This window comes from Carassius gibelio, chromosome A13, assembly GCF_023724105.1.
Source record: "Carassius gibelio isolate Cgi1373 ecotype wild population from Czech Republic chromosome A13, carGib1.2-hapl.c, whole genome shotgun sequence".
NCBI lineage: Eukaryota > Metazoa > Chordata > Actinopteri > Cypriniformes > Cyprinidae > Carassius > Carassius gibelio.
The window spans coordinates 2,049,789-2,068,885 of NC_068383.1; the positions used below are offsets into that span (position 1 = coordinate 2,049,789).

Here is a 19,097-nt window from a genome sequence, read left to right on the forward strand (position 1 = left end):
TCAGAAAACTCTTAATTTAGCTTAAAAACTTTTACGTAGGAGTCTTAGCTTAAAAGCGATTCGGGACCGATCTGAGAGCAACTCTGAGTAAGGAAAAGACAAAAACGTTTATCTTAGTGAGGAGGCGGGGTTGAACCGGTTGCTATGTATGACACAATCTTTTGAAGACTCTGATTGGCTGGTTGTCCAAGAAGGAAAAAAAAGAGTGATTTTAAGTATAGGGTCTATTCTAATCCTCACTTTAAATTTACATGCGTAATTTTTCCTATTTGACCGTTCTCTCTCTCTCTCTCTCTCTCTCACACACACACACACACACACACACATTATATGTGTGTATATGAATTCTATTTTTTTATTTACCATGCTTTTAATTTCCTATAAGGTATTTGATTGGCTTAGAATGATAAAAATTGTTCCACTCTTTCCAGTTACAGTGATTGCTGTCCTATTTAAGTGGCGGTTTGAGTGTTGGTTTTAATGTATTAAACATGGAATCAAAGCCAAGAAGAGCGAGAAAGCCAAACTGGACAGAGGAACAGTGTTTACTGTTAGCCCAGTTAATGGATGAACACAAGGCCATTCTTAAAGGAAAATTCAGACACAGCAAGGGACAAGAAGCAGACATGGGACAAACTATTAACGGTTCATTCCCCCTGCTTGTGCGCACCTAAGCCTGCTATATTCATAAATGCAGTTTTTTGAGCTTGCAAGGTGGGAATGTCCAGTGGAAACGAAATGAACTGCGACACAATAAGATGTTCTGAAAGTGCTGTAATTGTTTGTGTGATCACTCTGCTTACAGAAGGTTGTGACAGACCCAAATCATCACTATTGCATTGTTGCATGTTCCCAGTTGCCAAATATTGTAATGTAGTGATTACTTTAATTTATATATTAAATTATATTATATTAAATTATTATATAATCTATACCGTCTTATTAACTCATTGTCATCCATTGTCTGCAACACATTTCTTCTGCCTCTTCATCTTTCTGCCATTTTCTCCTCTGCTAAAGAAACTCTTAAGCCTCTTAAAAGTCCTCGTCTGTGCTCATAACAAATTTTACCTTAAGACCTCTTTTAAGGGATAAGATGCTTTCTGAATTACTTTTTTCTTTACTAGGATTTTTTTCTTTAATTTTAAAAGTAAACGCCCACATTTCTAAGAATTTTCTTAGAATTTTGTCACTAGGAACTACTTTTTGCATTAAGATTCTTTATGAATACGGGCCCAGATCTTTTAGAACAAAGCATGAAAGATTGCTCCTTTGCCTCTTCCCTGACATCTTTGAAATAGACGAATGCAATAATCAATATTATACATTGGATAAAATATAATGAAATAGCCTAGGCAAAACGTTTTGAAAATGGGGACCAGGATGAGGTGCAGTAAAAATAAAAGGAAAGAAATTTTTTTTTTTTTTTTAACTATTATGGATACTGCCATACAAGCAGAGATGTATAAAGTACTAGAGACCAATACTTGAGTAAAAGTACAAGTGCTCTATCAAAAAAGTGACTTGAGTAGAAGTAGAAGTGCTCTTTAAGCACCACACTTAAGTAGAAGTACTAAAGTATTCAACATTTTTTGTACTTAAGTATTGCAAGTAGTCTATTTTAAAATTTACTACTCAAGTACTGAAAGTAAAAGTACAAGTATTGTGTTATGTAGCTATTAAAGAAAATAGTCAAAAGTTTGAACATATTGTTTTTACTATTTCAAATGATTAACCTAAAGGACAATAACAATTCCTTTGACTGTAACTTCTTGTAAACCAAAAACGGTTACTAGGGTTAGTTAGCACAATTTGCAAAATGATGTCATTAATAACTTACCCTCATGTTGTTTCAAACCCCTAAGACATCAGAGGGTCATTTAGATTTTTTTGAAGCATCGAAAATACATTTTGGTCCAAAAATAGCAAAAACTAGACTTTATTCAGCATTGTCTTCTCTTCCGTGTCTGTTGTAAGACAGTTAAAAACAAAGCAGTTTGTGATATCTGGTTTGCGAACGAATCATTCGATGTAACCGGATCTTTTTGAAACAGTTCACCAAATCGAACTGAATCGTTTTAAACAGTTCGCGTCTCCAATACGCATTAATCCACAGATGAATTAAGCTGTTAACTTGTTTAATGTGTCTGACTCTCCCTCTGAGTTAAAACAAACCAATATCCCGGAGTAATTCATTTACTCAAACAGTACACTGACTGAACTGATGTGAAGAGAGAACTGAAGATGAACACCGAGCCGAGACAGATAATGACTCGTTCACGAGTCAAGAACCGTTTCTGTCAGACGCGTCCGATTCGTGAACCGAGGAGCTGATGATACTGTGCATGTGTGATTTAGCGTGAAGCAAACCGACACACAGAGCGTCTGAAACGAACTGATTCTTTTGGTGATTGATTCTGAACTGATTCTGTGTTAATGTTATGAGCCCAGGTGCAGTCAACGAAAAGGACGCCATTGCATCGAGCGCAAAAGAATCGGTGAACTGTTTTCTTCAACTGGTTTATTGAATCGAACTGTCAGAAAGAACTAACGTTACTGGTCATCCGAGAACCGATGCAACCGGTTCTTGACTCGTGAACGAGTCATTATCTGGATCGGCTCGGTGTTCATCTCTCTTCACAGTTCAGTCAGCACGCGCAGTCTTCTTAATCGCTTGTTTCGCTCAATGATGTGGCAGCTTCATCAAACCTGCCATCTACAGTTCTGGCAGTGGTTTGTAATGGAATGATTCGTAACATTATTATAATTGTAACGAGTAACGATGCAGCACATAAAAAAAATATCGGAGTAAAAGTATTAAACCCAGCCAAAATATGTACCGAAGTAAAAGTGGAAGTAGGAGAAAAAAATAATACTCTAGTAAAGTACAGATACCGCCTTTTAGTACTTAAGTACAGTAGTGAAGTAGTTCTACTTAGTTACTATGCATCTCTGCATACAAGTATTATGGATAGGCCTATTATAGAAGTCTCTTATATAAAACTGTCAGAGTAGCCCCGCATCCTCTTCAACGTGTAACTTTGGCAATAAAAAAATAATAGTGGGCTAATAATAGGCACAAAAGCTACGGCCGACCACGTATAATGGCCAAAATTGCGTGCGTGTCGGGGTCATAATAACCATCAGACCAAAACATATCTTAGACTGTTTTTAAAAAATGTTAAATTAATATATTGATAAAAAAAAACATATAGTGAAAATCTGTGTCATTGTCTTGACAAGTCTGTAACCGTAACGTTACCTACTTCAGCGAGCGTCTGGATCTGTGTTGCACACGAGCCTGTAAAAATCTTACCCGGATACAGCAATGCTATTTTCTGATTGGCTGATCGGTAGCTATATTTTTTTTATTCGATTAGCAGGTGCGTGTCAGGGCCTTCGGGGAACTCACTTGATTCCTCTACGTTACCTGTTTCACTGTTTAAAAAAATAGCGCCGCAACTTGGTGGGCGTTGTCCTCGTAATGTCTCTGCGTGAGAAATACAAGGTGTGGCGTGTGAGCGTGTGAACGGGTTGAAATGCGTGAGTCTCACGCCCAATGCGTGAGACTTGAGAGCCCTGTGTTTGTGTTGTTTTTACTAACTACTTTTAACAATGTGGACTCTCTACTTGTGTATGATCGCCAGATACTGCTGAACATTAGATTAAATATGGAAAATATGCTAATTTATAATTCTGGTGGATCGAAAACCTTACCTCACCTGCATGAGTTACCTGCGTATCTCTGCCGAACGCCGTTTCCTGCTCGAAAGAAAAAGCGACGTAAACGTCGGGGGAAACGTGGCGGCCTGCTGATAAAAATTAAATCCCGTCTGGCAGTTTCCCGTAATCTCCGTAGAACATTAGCGGAGTATCAGATAGATGACTGCAACTATATTTCCATGCGTTCTTTGGATCCTGTCCACACTTGGCTGGTACCGGTGGTCGACGCAGACAAGGAGTCCAGGGCTCCCCGCTCGGTGTCTCCCCGCTTCCGGAGAGGTAGAGTTAACACATCGTGCCTACGGGTGTTGGATCGTGAGCCCCGGATAGCAATTAACCCAGCTCCGGCCAGGATTGCCCTGGTAAATGCCAGGTCGCTGGTAAACAAAACTTTTATCTTAAATGACTTTTATACCTCTAATAACTTGGATCTACTGTGCGTGACTGAAACCTGGATGAACGAGGGTGAGTTAAGCCCCTTTTCGGAGGTTTTACCTTTAAACTGTGACTTTTTTAACTCTCCACGACTTACAGGACGGGGTGGTGGAATTGCGATTATTTTTAAGGAAAAATTAAACTGCCGGCGTGTGATGTGCAACTTCTACTCAAGCTTTGAGCTGATTGTATTTGAGCTGAATCAAGCTGAACCAGTGCTATGCGCTGTGATTTATCGTCCTCCCAAATACCATAAAGACTTCATAAACGACTTTTCCGATTTTCTGGCTGAAATCATGCCGAAGTATGACAGAGTTTTAATTGTTGGAGATTTTAACATCCATATCTGTTGTCCCTCCAAGCCATTGGTTAAAGACTTCTTAAATCTCACGGAGTCGTTTAACTTGATGCAGTTTGTGGCTAGCTCTACACATGAGCACGGACATACATTAGACCTGGTTTTATCGTGTGGTCTACCTGTTAACAATATTAATGTTTGTGATGCTACTTTTTCTGACCACATGCCTGTGTTATTCGAGATTTCTTGTTTCTGTAGTGCTAAACCATGTGCTCCTGCTCGTCGCTGTCGCGCATTTAACTCTTTAACTGCAGAACGGTTTACTGATGTTTTTAAAAGCGCAAATATGGCCTTCTCAGTGTCCACTCAGCATTATAATACTGATGAGTTAACATCATTGTTTTATACTTCTTGTCAGAACGCACTGGACATTGTTGCCCCTTTCAGGACTCTTCGTGCTAAGTCAAAATCTGAACCATGGCTAAATGACATTACCCGTGCTGCTAGGCAGGAGTGCAGGAGAGCAGAACGCCAATGGAAAAAAGATAGGCTGCAGGTTTCGTCTGAGATCTTGAAAGACAGCTTGTTTAAATATCAAAAAACTGTAAAAATGGAAAAGTCAAGGTATTTCTCAAATGTAATCGCAAATAATTCTCATAAACCTCGTGTTCTGTTCAACACTATTAATTATGTTTTAAATACATCTCAACAAATGAGTTTGGAATTTTCCAAAGAAACATGAGAAAACTTTTTGCAGTTTTTTAATGACAAGATTGTGACTGTTAGAGCCAGCCCAATATTGTTCACCCTTCTGCTGATATGTCTTCTTTCTCTGTGTGCTCTTTTGTTTTTAATCAGTTTGAGCCAGTGTCTCTTGCTTGTTTAAAAGACATCATTGACAAAATGAATCCATCTGTTTGTCCCACAGACATTATTTCCCCAGATTTCCTAAAAAAGGTTTTTGACACCCTTGGCCCTAAAATACTAATAATTGTAAATAGTAGTCTCATTCATGGAGTTGTACCCCTACATTTTAAACACGCAATAGTGGAACCACTGATGAAAAAACCCAATCTGGATTCATCGGTTCTTACTAATTTTAGACCCATTTCGAAACTTCCGTTTCTTTCCAAAATATTGGAAAAAGTTGTTTTTAAACAATTAATGTCCTTTCTAGACTTACATGGTTTGCAAGAAATGTATCAATCTGGTTTTAAATCACTCCACAGCACAGAAACGGCCCTGTTAAAATTTTATAATGATTTATTATTGGCCACTGACACAGGTAACTATGCTGTTCTTATGCTGTTAGATCTTACTGCTGCTTTTGACACTATAGATCACAATATACTGATCTCTCGTCTTGAGCATTGTGTTGGTATAAAGGGTGCCGCGTTACAATGGTTTAGATCTTATCTGGGTGAAAGAACTTTCTCGATACGTCTTGGGGAATTTGTGTCTTCTACTGCATCTCTTGTATGTGGAGTCCCTCAGGGTTCCATTCTTGGACCCATTTTATTTTCCTTATATATATTACCTTTAGGGTCCATATTTAGGAAACATGGCATCTCATTTCACTGTTATGCAGATGACTCGCAACTCTATCTGCCTTTAAAACGAAACAATGCAAACTCTATAGCACCTTTGTTGAGATGTCTTGAGGATATTAAAGCCTGGATGGCCTCTAATTTTTTAAAGTTCAATGAAGATAAAACTGAAATCATTTTGTTTCGACCTGGTGGTACCATCAATACCCCTGATGTAGATCTTGGCGACTTAAAGTCATATGTGAAGCCCGTTGTAAAAAACCTAGGTGTTTTAATGGATGGTGACTTTAAACTAGATAAACAGATTAATTTGGTAGTTAAATCGTGTTTTTATCAGTTAAGGCAATTATCTAAAGTCAAGTCATTTGTATCTTTTACTGATTTTGAGAGGGTCATCCATGCTTTTATATCATCCCGCCTGGACTATTGTAATAGTCTCTATGTAGGCATTGGTGAGGCATCTCTAACACGTTTGCAGAGGGTACAAAACGCGGCTGCACGTTTATTGACAGGGACACGCAAACAAGACCACATTACACCTGTATTAGCTTCCCTTCACTGGTTGCCAGTTCGTTTTAGAATTGATTTCAAGATTTTACTTTTAGTCTTTAAATCATTAAATAATACTGCTCCTAAATACCTCTCAGATCTATTACAGCCATATGCTCCATCCAGAGCACTTAGGTCTGCTGGGCAACTGCTTTTAGTTTCCCCCAATGCAAGATTAAAGAGCAGAGGTGACCGTGCCTTTGCAGTAGCGGCCCCGAAACTCTGGAATAATTTACCTTTGTACATGAGGCAGGCATCTTCACTTGCTGTTTTTAAATTACATTTAAAAACATATTTGTATAGTACAGCATATAACACAGTATGAGAGTTACCTGTTAGGAGTTCTTTTAAGTGTGTGTTATAAATCATTATTGTATTTATTGCATATTTTATTGTGTTTTTATTTATTATATTTTATTTCTTTTTATGCTTTTTAGTTCTACTGTTTACTTTATATTGTATGTACAGCACTTTGGTGAACACCTGCTGTTTTAAAAAGGTGCTCTATAAATAAACTTTGATTTGATTACAAATGCCATGTGATTGCTGCTGTTAACAAAAAAACATGCATATCACAACCCTTACAAAAATAAACCATGGTTTTATCATAGTAAAACTGCTTAGTTTCCTTTTGCATGATTTCTGAATGCTTGAGACTATAAAATAAATTAGAGTCATAATAAAGTTATAGTCACAGGTAAATGTCGAGAGCTACAATGGTGATTTGTAAATAATAAAATGTATTCATTTAGTTTTTAATTTGATTAAAGTTCTTTTTTCACCCCTATAGTAGTTTTTTTCCCCCATCATCATATTTGAGGAAGGGAGGCACAACAATACAATCCTGCTTATGGGCACCCATCTGGCCAGCAGCGGCCCTGAAGGTGTTGTTCTACACGTCTCTGGGAATGTGTGCTCTACTACACACACGCACACGCACATGCACACGCACACACACACACACACACACACACTGAAGTACGCATGGTGTTTTCAGCTCTTCACTATATTGATGCATGATGTATGCTACACATGTGCACGCCAGCACGCTATGAGAGGATTTCACCATTTCATTTGATAAAACTATCATCATTCATTCGTATCGTATACACAGACTGACAGAAACGGCAATGTCTTTAAGACAGCCTGTCAAAATAAAATTTCGGTCTAACTATGAAGAAATACAAACAAAAATATAGTACTATTGCACAGTAGAGTATGCTATACTTCAAGTAGGCCTATTAGCTAATAATAATAGTTAATAAAAAAACACAGAAACTCTGGTTACAACCCACCAAATTAAAAGTTTGGTCTAACTCAAAGAAATTATGTAAGAAATTGCTTAGTAAAATATACTTAAAAAAAGATATACTAAAACATTATTTTAAAGGAATATCACACAAGTTTTCATAGAAGTTTTAATTTAAGCTTGCCAAAACAATATTTATCAAAAACAATTTCTAAAAGTACATTTGTATTTGTGCCTATAATGCTTATTTATTTATTATTATTGTCAGCTAATAAAACCTATGCTTCAGGGACCATATTCATATAACATCTAAGGCTAAATGTAGCTCTTGACTGGTTGAGTTAGATGGAGATTAACACTAAACAGTAGAAAATCAGTTGAGTCTCCCCATCTGGAAATGTCATTGGCTTTTAAAATCTTGTGTTTCTTATAATAAATTGACATATTGATAACACTGAACCTTTTATAATGCTCTTAATGACATGTCGATGCATACTGTATGCATTAGTGAGTGTGGTGGTGTTTATGGGGCATGGTCACTTATTCCTTATATGAACTGTTTCTAATGCAAGACATTGATTGCATGAGATTAAGTTTGTAAATGATAGCCTGTGCCCTTTTGTAGTGTGTGCACATATACTATTTATAATCAAACTGTGATAACTGTGACTAAATTCAGTATATATACGTCTGCCATATGTTGCCACCCCTCAAAATTCCTGCACCCTTCTCGCCACCCCATCAATATTTTTCTAGATCCGCCTCTGCATATAAATCTTGTGTTTTGAGACCTTTTCTACTGTTATAGCGCCACCTATGGTCCGACCTCCATGAAACTTTGCAGCCTTGTTAAGAGTCACCTGTTACATGATTTCACCAAGTTTCATAAAGTTTTGAGTTTTCGTTTAGGTTTTATAGGCTTTGGGGTATGTTTGGCCAAACCCCTTTTCTTAATTACCCCTTTAATGCTAACCAAAGTACAAAATTCAATTTTTTTTTGATAATTATTGATCTAGTCAGTCCACAGAATATTACTGCAGTGGTTTGGTTCCGATCGGGCAAAAAACCTAGGACTAGTTCCCAAAAGTAGCTTTTGAACATATTTGTGAATAACAATTGAACGATTTGATTGACAGCAATGGTTCTTGAGGCAAAGTTGTGCATTATGAGGAGATCTATCAAATGATATGCATATTGTGTTGCTATGTGAAACACCACTTGATTACAGAGCCATAAATCTTGTTAGCGCCAACTAGTGGCCGATTTCTTTCAAAATTCTTACAGACCTTAAGGTTCATGAGTCGAATGTACCCAGCGAGTTTCGTTCCGATCAACTTCCGTTAACCCTTTCAAATAGGTGCTTAAAATAGCCATGTTTTTGGAGATATGCAAATGTCCTCATAGGTACTTGTGCCCCTTCAGACCAAGACACTGCATACCAATTTTCAAGTCGATCGAGCCAAAGGTTGCCTAGTTATAGCCATTTATGTGTTTTTTCTATCTCATAGCGCCCCCAAGTGTCAGAGATGCGTATTTTTTTTATTTGACCAAAGATTGAGCTCATATATATGTGTACCAAGTTTGGTGAAGATATCTCATTCCGTTCAAGAGTTATAGTTAAAATAACGTTTGGCTAAAGTTAGCATAGACGATTTTTGGCGTACTGTTTCACGTAAGAATCGAAATTTCAACTTTTCTTTTGATAATTATTGATATTGAATGTCCAGTGAATATTTCAGCAGTGGTTTGTTTCCGATTGGTTGAAAATCCTAGGACTAGTTCGCAAAAGTAGGTAGCGTTAGGTCAATTTTACGGAAAAACTGTGCGTCGTAGAGCAAAAAAAAGGCACAGAGCAATTTTGTTCGTACTAACCCAAGGATAGCAACGATGCATCGTTTTTGAGTCTATGTCAAGCAGTTTACGATCTATGGCCAAAAATGTCTGAATTTTTTTTTTTTTTTTTCGCTGTAGCGCCCCTGTTAGGCCGATTGGGCTGAGACTTTGTCAGAATAGGCCTAACAGTTTGGTCTGCGCGATCAGTTTTAGCGGAGAAAAATAATAATACAAAAAATCCTTACAGATACAATAGGGTTTCAGCAATGCATGCTTGAACCCCTAATAAATTTGGGTGAAATATATCATATTGTAGACATGATCTTGATTATTGACAGTAAATTCTACTGATTAAAAATATTTGCTCTATCCGTGCATTGTTTGAATTAAAGTCATGAATATGTTTCTTTGCAAAACTGAAATACTTCAGAATTAAAAACAGACTCCCTTTCAATTCACGCCACGGCACACAGGAAGTTGAATTAAAGATGTTCAGCACAATCATCCAACAGAGCAATTACATTAGTTCAACATAACAACTAAAAACCTCCAGATCAGACGATTTACAGTGTGTTTTCTTCAAGGTTTCCCACTTCATGTTGTTTGGCTCCGTAATAGACAATAAGAGCATTCTGGAAAATCCTGCATTCTTCCATCACAATCTCTGAAAAATGTGTTTAGTTAAACATATTTTAACTAAATACTAATTTTATTAAATACAAAGTGTCATTTCAGACACTAAATGTTCTTATAATTTAATGTAAATAGCACAAATGATTGATAAAGTTCATTCCTACTCGAGCTCAGATTAGTTGTAGAGAAGTAATTGAGCAGTAGATGGCGCTGTTACTCAATATTTCAGCCACAAAGCCACCTCTAGACTAACTCATAATTAACTAAAGTCACATTCATATATATCCACTGAACCATAATCTCACATTCTTCTCATGTCACTGGATGGTGATCAATTATTATACCATCGAAAGGACAAGCTCTGATGATGTAGTCAACACTTCTGTCATGAGCTTTAATTATGTAACATGATAATTATCAGTAGTAATTGATTTGCTAAGCGGGCTCATGAATACAGGTCCTTCTCAAAAAATAGGAGTTTTGAGATAGGAATTTTGGGTTTTCATGAACTGTATGCCAAAATCATCAGTATTAAAACAATAAAAGACCTGAAATATTTCAGTTGGTGTGCAATGAATCTAAAATATATGAAAGTTTAATTTTTATCATTACATTATGGAAAATAATGAACTTTATCACAATATGCTAATATTTTTTGAAGGACCTGTAATTAGGTTGTCTAGAAGCTACATGGAGATTACAAAGTATCATCAGCATCATGATACACAGGTTAATAGAAATATATCGCTAAGCCATTCTTAATCAGCCTTATATTTTGGTGACGTCATGACATGAAGCAATACATTTATCTATAAAAAAAACTTTAGTTCTTGTTTCTAGACAACCTTAAACTAAATTAAAGGTGCTGTAGGGAACTTTTGTAAAAAAAATTTTTTTTACATATTTATTAAACCTGTCATTATGTCCTGACAGTAGAATATGAGACAGATAATCTGTGAAAAAATCAAGCTCCTCTGGCTCCTCCCAGTGTCCTATTGCTATTTGCAGAAACTCCATCGCTCCCGGTAAAAAATAACCAATCAGAGCTGCGGTCCGTAACTTTGTTTGTGTTCAAAATGTAGAAAAATGAACATAATAAGCGAGTACACCATGAATCCATTTTCCAAACCGTGTTTTTGGCTTGTCCTGAATCACTAGGGTGCACCTATAATAAGTGTTTATATTCGGACTATTTTAGATCGCTTCGGGGGTACCGCGGCGGAGTAACCCAGTACCTTTGTGATTCTTCATAGACATAAACAGAGAGAAGTAGTTCCGGCTACGATGTTCTTCCGCAAGACACAAGCAGTTCTGTTTATTAACCGCTAGAGCGTCAAAAGTTCCCTACCGCAGCTTTAATGTGATCACACAAATTGAAGATTAAATTATTTTACTCACACTGTGATGGAGAGAGGCACATGGGATACTTGGTAACAACATTTGAGTTAAAACAACAACAACTTTTTTGCAGTTTAAAGTGATTTTTGTTTGTTCGAGGACTAGTGCTTCTGCAAAAAATATCACACACGTGTTTGTGACCACCACTCTCGTGACGTCACTGGTGGGCAGAGATGTATAAAGTACTAGAGACCAATACTTGAGTAAAAGTACAAGTGCTCTATCAAAAAAGTGACTTGAGTAGAAGTAGAAGTGCTCTTTAAGCACCACACTTAAGTAGAAGTACTAAAGTATTCAACATTTTTTGTACTTAAGTATTGCAAGTAGTCTATTTTAAAATTTACTACTCAAGTACTGAAAGTAAAAGTACAAGTATTGTGTTATGTAGCTATTAAAGAAAGTAGTCAAAAGTTTGAACATATTGTTTTTACTATTTCAAATTATCAACCTAAAGGACAATCACAATTCCTTTGACTGTAACTTCTTGTAAACCAAAAACGGTTACTAGGGTTAGTTAGCCCAATTTGCAAAATGATGTCATTAATAACTTACCCTCATGTTGTTTCAAACCCCTAAGACATCAGAGGGTCATTTAGATTTTTTTGAAGCATCGAAAATACATTTTGGTCCAAAAATAGCAAAAACTAGACTTTATTCAGCATTGTCTTCTCTTCCGTGTCTGTTGTAAGACAGTTAAAAACAAAGCAGTTTGTGATATCTGGGTCGCGAACGAATCATTCGATGTAACCGGATCTTTTTGAAACAGTCCACCAAATCGAACTGAATCGTTTTAAACAGTTCGCGTCTCCAATACGCATTAATCCACAGATGAATTAAGCTGTTAACTTGTTTAATGTGTCTGACTCTCCCTCTGAGTTAAAACAAACCAATATCCCGGAGTAATTCATTTACTCAAACAGTACACTGACTGAACTGATGTGAAGAGAGAACTGAAGATGAACACCGAGCCGAGCCAGATAATGACTCGTTCACGAGTCAAGAACCGTTTGTGTCAGACGCGTCCGATTCGTGAACCGAGGAGCTGATGATACTGCGCATGTGTGATTCAGTGTGAAGCAAACCGACACACAGAGCGTCTGAAACGAACTGATTCTTTTGGTGATTGATTCTGAACTGATTCTGTGCTAATGTTATGAGCCCAGGTGCAGTCAACGAAAAGGACGCCATTGCATCGAGCGCAAAAGAATCGGTGAACTGTTTTCTTCAACTGGTTTATTGAATCGAACTGTCAGAAAGAACTAACGTTACTGGTCATCCGAGAACCGATGCAACCGGTTCTTGACTCGTGAACGAGTCATTATCTGGATCGGCTCGGTGTTCATTTCTCTCTTCACAGCAGTTCAGTCAGCACGCGCAGTCTCGCTTGATTCGTTCAATGATGTGCCAGCTTCATCAAACCTGCCATCTACAGTTCTGGCAGTGGTTTGTAATGGAATGATTCGTAACATTTTTATAATTGTAACGAGTAACGATGCAGCACATAAAAAAAATATCGGAGTAAAAGTATTAAACCCAGCGAAAATATGTACCGAATTAAAAGTGGAAGTAGGAGAAAAAAATAATACTCTAGTAAAGTACAGATTCCGCCTTTTAGTACTTAAGTACAGTAGTGAAGTAGTTCTACTTCGTTACTATACATCTCTGCTGTTGGGACCCCAATTGAACAACCTCAGAGGGTTAGCGCGAGGCACAGGTGTGCGTGCTCTGCGTTTGCAGAATAACAGGTCCATTTTTATTCTTAAATGTTAATTATTAATATGAAAACCTCAAGTGAAAGAGGCTAGAAGAGGAAGAGGAGGAGGAGCGCTGCTGGTTGACTCGGTCACTATCCTCCACTGGTCAGTCAGTCTCAGGCAGCTTCAGCCTCGCTTCTGGACTGGAGATGGGTCAGCAGGGGCAGAGATGGTCAGTGTGGATCTTATTATTGGGATTATCTGTGTGTGTCAGCGGGATAACACGACAGGATCTTCTTCCGTTCGGGAGACACGCAGGAGACCAGTCTCTGGAGGAAGGCAACGACGAGACTCAGGAGATCAGGCTGGAGACACCCCTCACTTTCTACGACCGACAGTTCCACCAGATTTACGTGAGTGTTTCAGCTATGAATGATACACACTAGCTTCAGTGATGCTGCATATGATGACATACTTTGATGTAAACAATGTTAAAAAGTAATTATCATATTTACGCACTGATCTGTGGTCGACCTGTTTCATTTGCGCTCCAAGTGCATGTCCAGAAAAGTGAGCGAGATTATTAAATATATGCAAGCAACTTCATTTATCTGTTAAATTGTTAGTTACACACTGAAATACTTTTGATCAGGTCAGTTCAGTAATGCAAAAGGTCAGTGCTATATTAGTAAATAGTATTAATCAAGTACATTTCTGAGCTGAAAGGAAACATTCTTAGAACGTTCATGTTCAAGCTGAGAAGAAACAGTGTTACAGGAACGTTAATAGAACGTTTGTTCAAAGTTATCGTTAAACATCAGCAGAATTTATACATCATTCATGGAACGTTTTTCTGAAACATTTTAGTTGCTTGTTTCAGAATGTTTAGAAAACACTCCGAAGTAACGTTCCCATAATGTTTGCAAACTTATCAAATTGAACATTCCCTCTTATTATTATTTTTTTTTCAAAGTTATCATAACCAAAAAAAAAAAAACAAATCTAAAAACTGTACGTTTTGAATGAATGAAGTAAGAATTATGTTTTAATAAACGTTTTTGGAAAATATGTTTTATATTAAAACACATAGTGTTTTATAGCATAAATACACACATATACACATGTTTGTGTCTTTAGAATGATTTTGCTTTCATGTTGACTTTGAGTGATTCCTGAATAAGTGTGTAGTGATTTAATCAGATCCTGGACTGTTTCGATGATTTAACCCTCCTGTTGTTTTGAAATCCAGTGCTGTTTTTGTGTTGGGGTCAAACAGACACTCAATGGTTTCCATGCCAAAAATAAAATCACTAAATTGGCAAAAAATTATATCTAAAGATATGTGTAAAAACAGGAATCCTCTTTTATAGATGGTCAGTTACTGAAAATTATTAAATATGTCAAATCGGTTTTGAAAATGACCGATACCAATAACCATAAAAAAAGCTTAATATCAGCGCCGAAAATCGGTCGGACCTCTGTTTAATTATTTTGCCTGATTCTTTAGTGTTTTTCAAAGTGTTGATTTTTGGCAAATTGCATTGACACCAATGAGGGTCAGTTTAAGGTTATAAAAATTTCTGTAAATCCTTTGCGATTTTTTTCACCTTTTGCTGAAAATTATGCAGTTTTTATGAAACCTGCCTATATTCAGGTGTTGATAAAAAAAAAAAAATGCTTTAAGCTAGAATAAAAAAACTTGTTTTGTTTAAAAGTAAAGGCTCTGATATTTAGTTTGGTGTATTGCATATTCAAATATTCATACAGAAAAATATAATATAAGCCATCAAATTTGAGTGAAAAACATCAAAATCGTTGGCGGTGGCTGGCAACTTAAAAAAGAAATGCTGGCGGGGAAAGAGTTAAGAGGAAATGAATAGTTAACCAATTAAACAAGTGATGAAGGAAGGGTCAGACTGACCCAGACACAACATGAGAATGTAAATCTATCTGTAGGATGTTATCAGAATAACAATAACATTCATCTTTTCAAGTCCTCGAATGCTTCCTTTCCCACAGGTCTCCATTGCCAATTTCCTTTTCCTTTTTTGAGTTGTTGTTTTTTCTTTCCATGAATATTTTACAACTAAAGTATCTTTGTGTATGGTGACGTTTTGTTGTTGTTTTGTAAAGCTGAAACAGCTCCAGTGTTTAAGAGCAGATTGTTCCTAGATTGAATAAAACGTTCATTCATCAGGATTTATAAGATCTCCTGCTCAAAACATTTGAAAAACATCTCAAACGTAGTCTGAGCGTGCACATCTGTTTTCTTCAAGGGTTGGACAGTTATTGCACAAACGATCAAAGTGTGCTTGACATTCCTTATCAAACCACTGAAACATTTCCTCATTCATTCTTCACTAAACTGTGTTCGTGTTAAATCTGCTTTAAAAATCCTTCCTTCGCTGTGCAAGTTGTAGCTGTTTAGTTTTAATAATCTGTTATGGTATGTGTTTTAATGTTCAAAGATGATTACCAAAAGAGTTTTGATATTCTCCATGTGCCTGAATATGTGTTCATCCTCACTATAAAACAGTATTTACATCTTTATTCAAAGCAACTTATCATAAATTGACGTACACAGCATTTCTGAAACATTAGGTGAACAATACCAGGATGAGCCACCCGGAAACCTCTTTGAAAACAATCATTATTTTTTAATTCTCCTGGCTGACGTTGTAGCACAGAAGCAACACGCTTCAGCTCTAATACAGGATCAGTGAATCTGGTCAAAAGGTACAAAAGTTTTCACTGGGGTCGTAGCTTTATTAAAAAGGCACTATTTTTTTTAAAGATTCCATATTGGTACCTTAAAGGTGCCTAAAAGGTACAAAAGCGTACCTTTTGAAAAGGAACCATCCCAGTGACAGCTTTTGTAACTTTGTTTCTGAGAGTGTGGAGACGTTGATGCTTTTGAGACTTTTATCCTCTTTAATAGATTGTTATATACAACATAAGTCAAACTCAGCCGTTGAAATGTATGTTTTGTTGTTGTTTGCATTGCATTGCAAGTTTTTGTATTGCATTGCATTGTGTTTAGTTTTTAAGAATGGTACTGTGTTTTTACACGTATGTGTGTGTTTGGAAGTGGACCACACAAACACCAATTCAGCTTCTGTTGATTTCAGAGCACATTTCAAGAGTATTTCCTTTTTATATCAAGGTTTTACACAAATGTGCAAATATTTGATATATATATATATATATATATATATATATATATATAATTTGAAATATGATGAAATAAAAAAAAAAAACAAGTGGAAAAAAAATCTAGTGTGATTTGATTTATTTTTATTTTATATAATACAATTCATATTATTTATTAATTAATTTTAATGAATATTTGTAATGTTTTAATCAAAGTTTTAGTCATTCTTTTGTGTGTTTTTATTAGTTGTTTTATATTTAATTATATTTATTTGTCTGTATGGTTATTTTTTATTAGCTTATATTTAGGTATTTAATTTTTTAATAAGTTGCCAAGGCCAATTTTCCTTTAGTTTTTCAATCAAATCTGTCTCTCATTAAAATGTATTTTTAATGTATTTTTTATTATTATTTTATTTGATTTATTTTCACTATTCTCTAGATTTAATCATTAACCAAACTGAATGTCATAAAAGTAAAGTTTCTGTTATGGTTATTGATTCACATTTAGATCAACACCAATGGGTTTGTTGCCCTGGAGAAGCCCACAGGAGAATGGGAGTATCTGGGCAACATGCCGGCCAGTTTTGGGATGATCGCTGCTCTTCTGGGCGACCTGGACACCAGCGACGGAGAAGGAAAGGTGTTCTTCCGCCAGGACTCCAGTCCGGCTCTTCTACAGCGGGCGGCCGATCACATCAACAGAGCTTTTCCTGAGGAGGACACGGTGAACCCCGTCAGCGCTGTGGTGGTCACATGGGTGGATGTGGCGTCTCATCAGACTGAGAGCAGAGGAGACGGACTAGAGCACACGGGAAGAGTGAGCTTCTGTTTATTTGTGGGCCGTTCACAGATATTTTATTGCTGTACTGTAGGTCTTTTCTTCTGCTGGTTGCCTTGCATTATTGGTAGGCTGCATAACACACCTTAACTTTTGAAAATGTAATCATAGCATCTGTGTTCGGATATGTTTTGGGCCTTAGAAAAATGCTTCATATCACAATTATCAATGCATGTGTCAAACTACTTGCACTGCAAAAATCATATTCTTAACAAGTATTGTTGCCTTATTTTCCATTTTAAATATCTCAAAATTCTTTTCAATCAAATAATTAATTGAAGAATTAATTTAAGTTCAATTAAAGTAACAGCATTCAATTTTAAGGCTTCATATATATATTTTATATATATATATATATTTTGAATATTTTTTTTCTATATGCTGTTTTTATTTAACTTAGTTAAAATGTATTCATTTTGTTGTCTTTTGACATTTTTATATTTGTTATCTTATATACATAATATACATCATTTTGTTTGCACTGGCAGATCATTTTCATTTCTTTTAACTATAAAAAAAGAAGAAAAAACTTGTTTTATTTTAATTAATAAACTATTATATTTTTATTAATATAAGTTATATTTAATATAAGTTATTATGTAGTTTTTATTTTTAGATTTTGTTTTAATTTATATTTTTGTTAAGGTTTTAGTAAATTTGTCGTTTTTTTTTTTTTTATTATTATTCTTATATCTACATGTGTGTATGTGTGTATGTGTGTGTGTGTGTGTGTATTAATGTGTGTAATTTTTTTTTTTTATTTTTTTTATTTATTTTAGTACTTAGTTTTTAGTACTTTTTATATGTCAGAATGCTTTTGATTAATATTCAGTTTAGGAGGTAATTTGAATACTTTAACTTGAACTCCACACAAAAGAGAAATGTTGCTAAGGCAGCTAACTGAAATAAGTTCTGATGGCTTTATCATTGCATCTTGCTGTATGTGGGAATAATAAGAGTTTCATTGATTGGATAAAATACACTTAATGAGTAAATAAATCCTGTTCTTTATCCTCAAAGCGAAATACGTTTCAGCTGGTCCTGGCTTCTCTGGAGACGAGGTCCTTTGCGATTCTTCTTTACCCGAGAGAAGCGATGCAGTTCCAGAGCACCAGCAGCTACACGATGCACGCCGGCTTCAGTAAAGGACAGGAGACACACTTTTACTTTTCTAAGAAGCAAGGACCATACTATCGCATCACAGACGACACCGAGACGTCTGTCAAGAAATTAGCCGAGTAAGTTTGGTTGCTGTTAGTGTTGGAGTTAACCCAGATGTAATTATAGTCATCATTTACTCATCCTAATGATGTTTCAAAAACCTAAATCTCTTTCTTTCTTCTGAAGCCAAACTCCAAAATGGACCAAAAGACACCATAATGATCCTTAAACTACTCATAGAAGTATAGTACAGACACTAGCTTTATGTAGAATGAGATTTGACAGCTGAATTAAAGTGAACTGCAAAAAATATAGTTTTTGTCTTGTTTTCCATCACAAATATACAAAAATTATTAATGTTCCCCTGTTATGCCATTTTTAAGGTTTCTTATATTGTTGTCTATTATAACAGGTTTACATGCATGTAAGGTAAAAAAAAAAAAAAAGTTTTCTCAAAATATGCATTTAATATCACCTCATTTTCCAGTGATTCTCAAACGATTTGTTTTCTGAATAAATGAGTTTATGCTTAATATGCTTAATTCAAAAACATGTTTATTTTTATTTCGCCACTGACAGATATTTC

The 19,097-nt window shown here is 35.9% G+C and overlaps 1 protein-coding gene and 1 long non-coding RNA gene across 3 annotated transcripts in view; one reads left to right on the top strand and one right to left on the bottom strand.

Moving 5' to 3' along the window:
- Positions 1 to 19,097, top strand: part of LOC128025855 (nidogen-1) — a 118,148-nt gene that overhangs the window by 80,310 nt on the left and 18,741 nt on the right. Inside the window, exons 1-3 of one of the 2 annotated variants that reach the window (XM_052612412.1) lie at positions 13,352 to 13,772; positions 17,021 to 17,329; positions 18,371 to 18,588. In XM_052612412.1, the coding sequence (XP_052468372.1) occupies positions 13,569 to 13,772; positions 17,021 to 17,329; positions 18,371 to 18,588 (731 nt within the window). In that variant the 5' untranslated portion in view covers positions 13,352 to 13,568. Of the gene's footprint in view, positions 1 to 13,351; positions 13,773 to 17,020; positions 17,330 to 18,370; positions 18,589 to 19,097 lie in introns of those variants that run through there. The other variant, XM_052612413.1, reaches the window with a different exon arrangement.
- LOC128025859 (uncharacterized) lies at positions 460 to 13,324 on the bottom strand. The gene is made up of 2 exons (XR_008186274.1): positions 13,085 to 13,324; positions 460 to 2,709 (listed from the first exon to the last, which is right to left on the bottom strand). It is a non-coding gene; the product is annotated as an uncharacterized LOC128025859 (long non-coding RNA).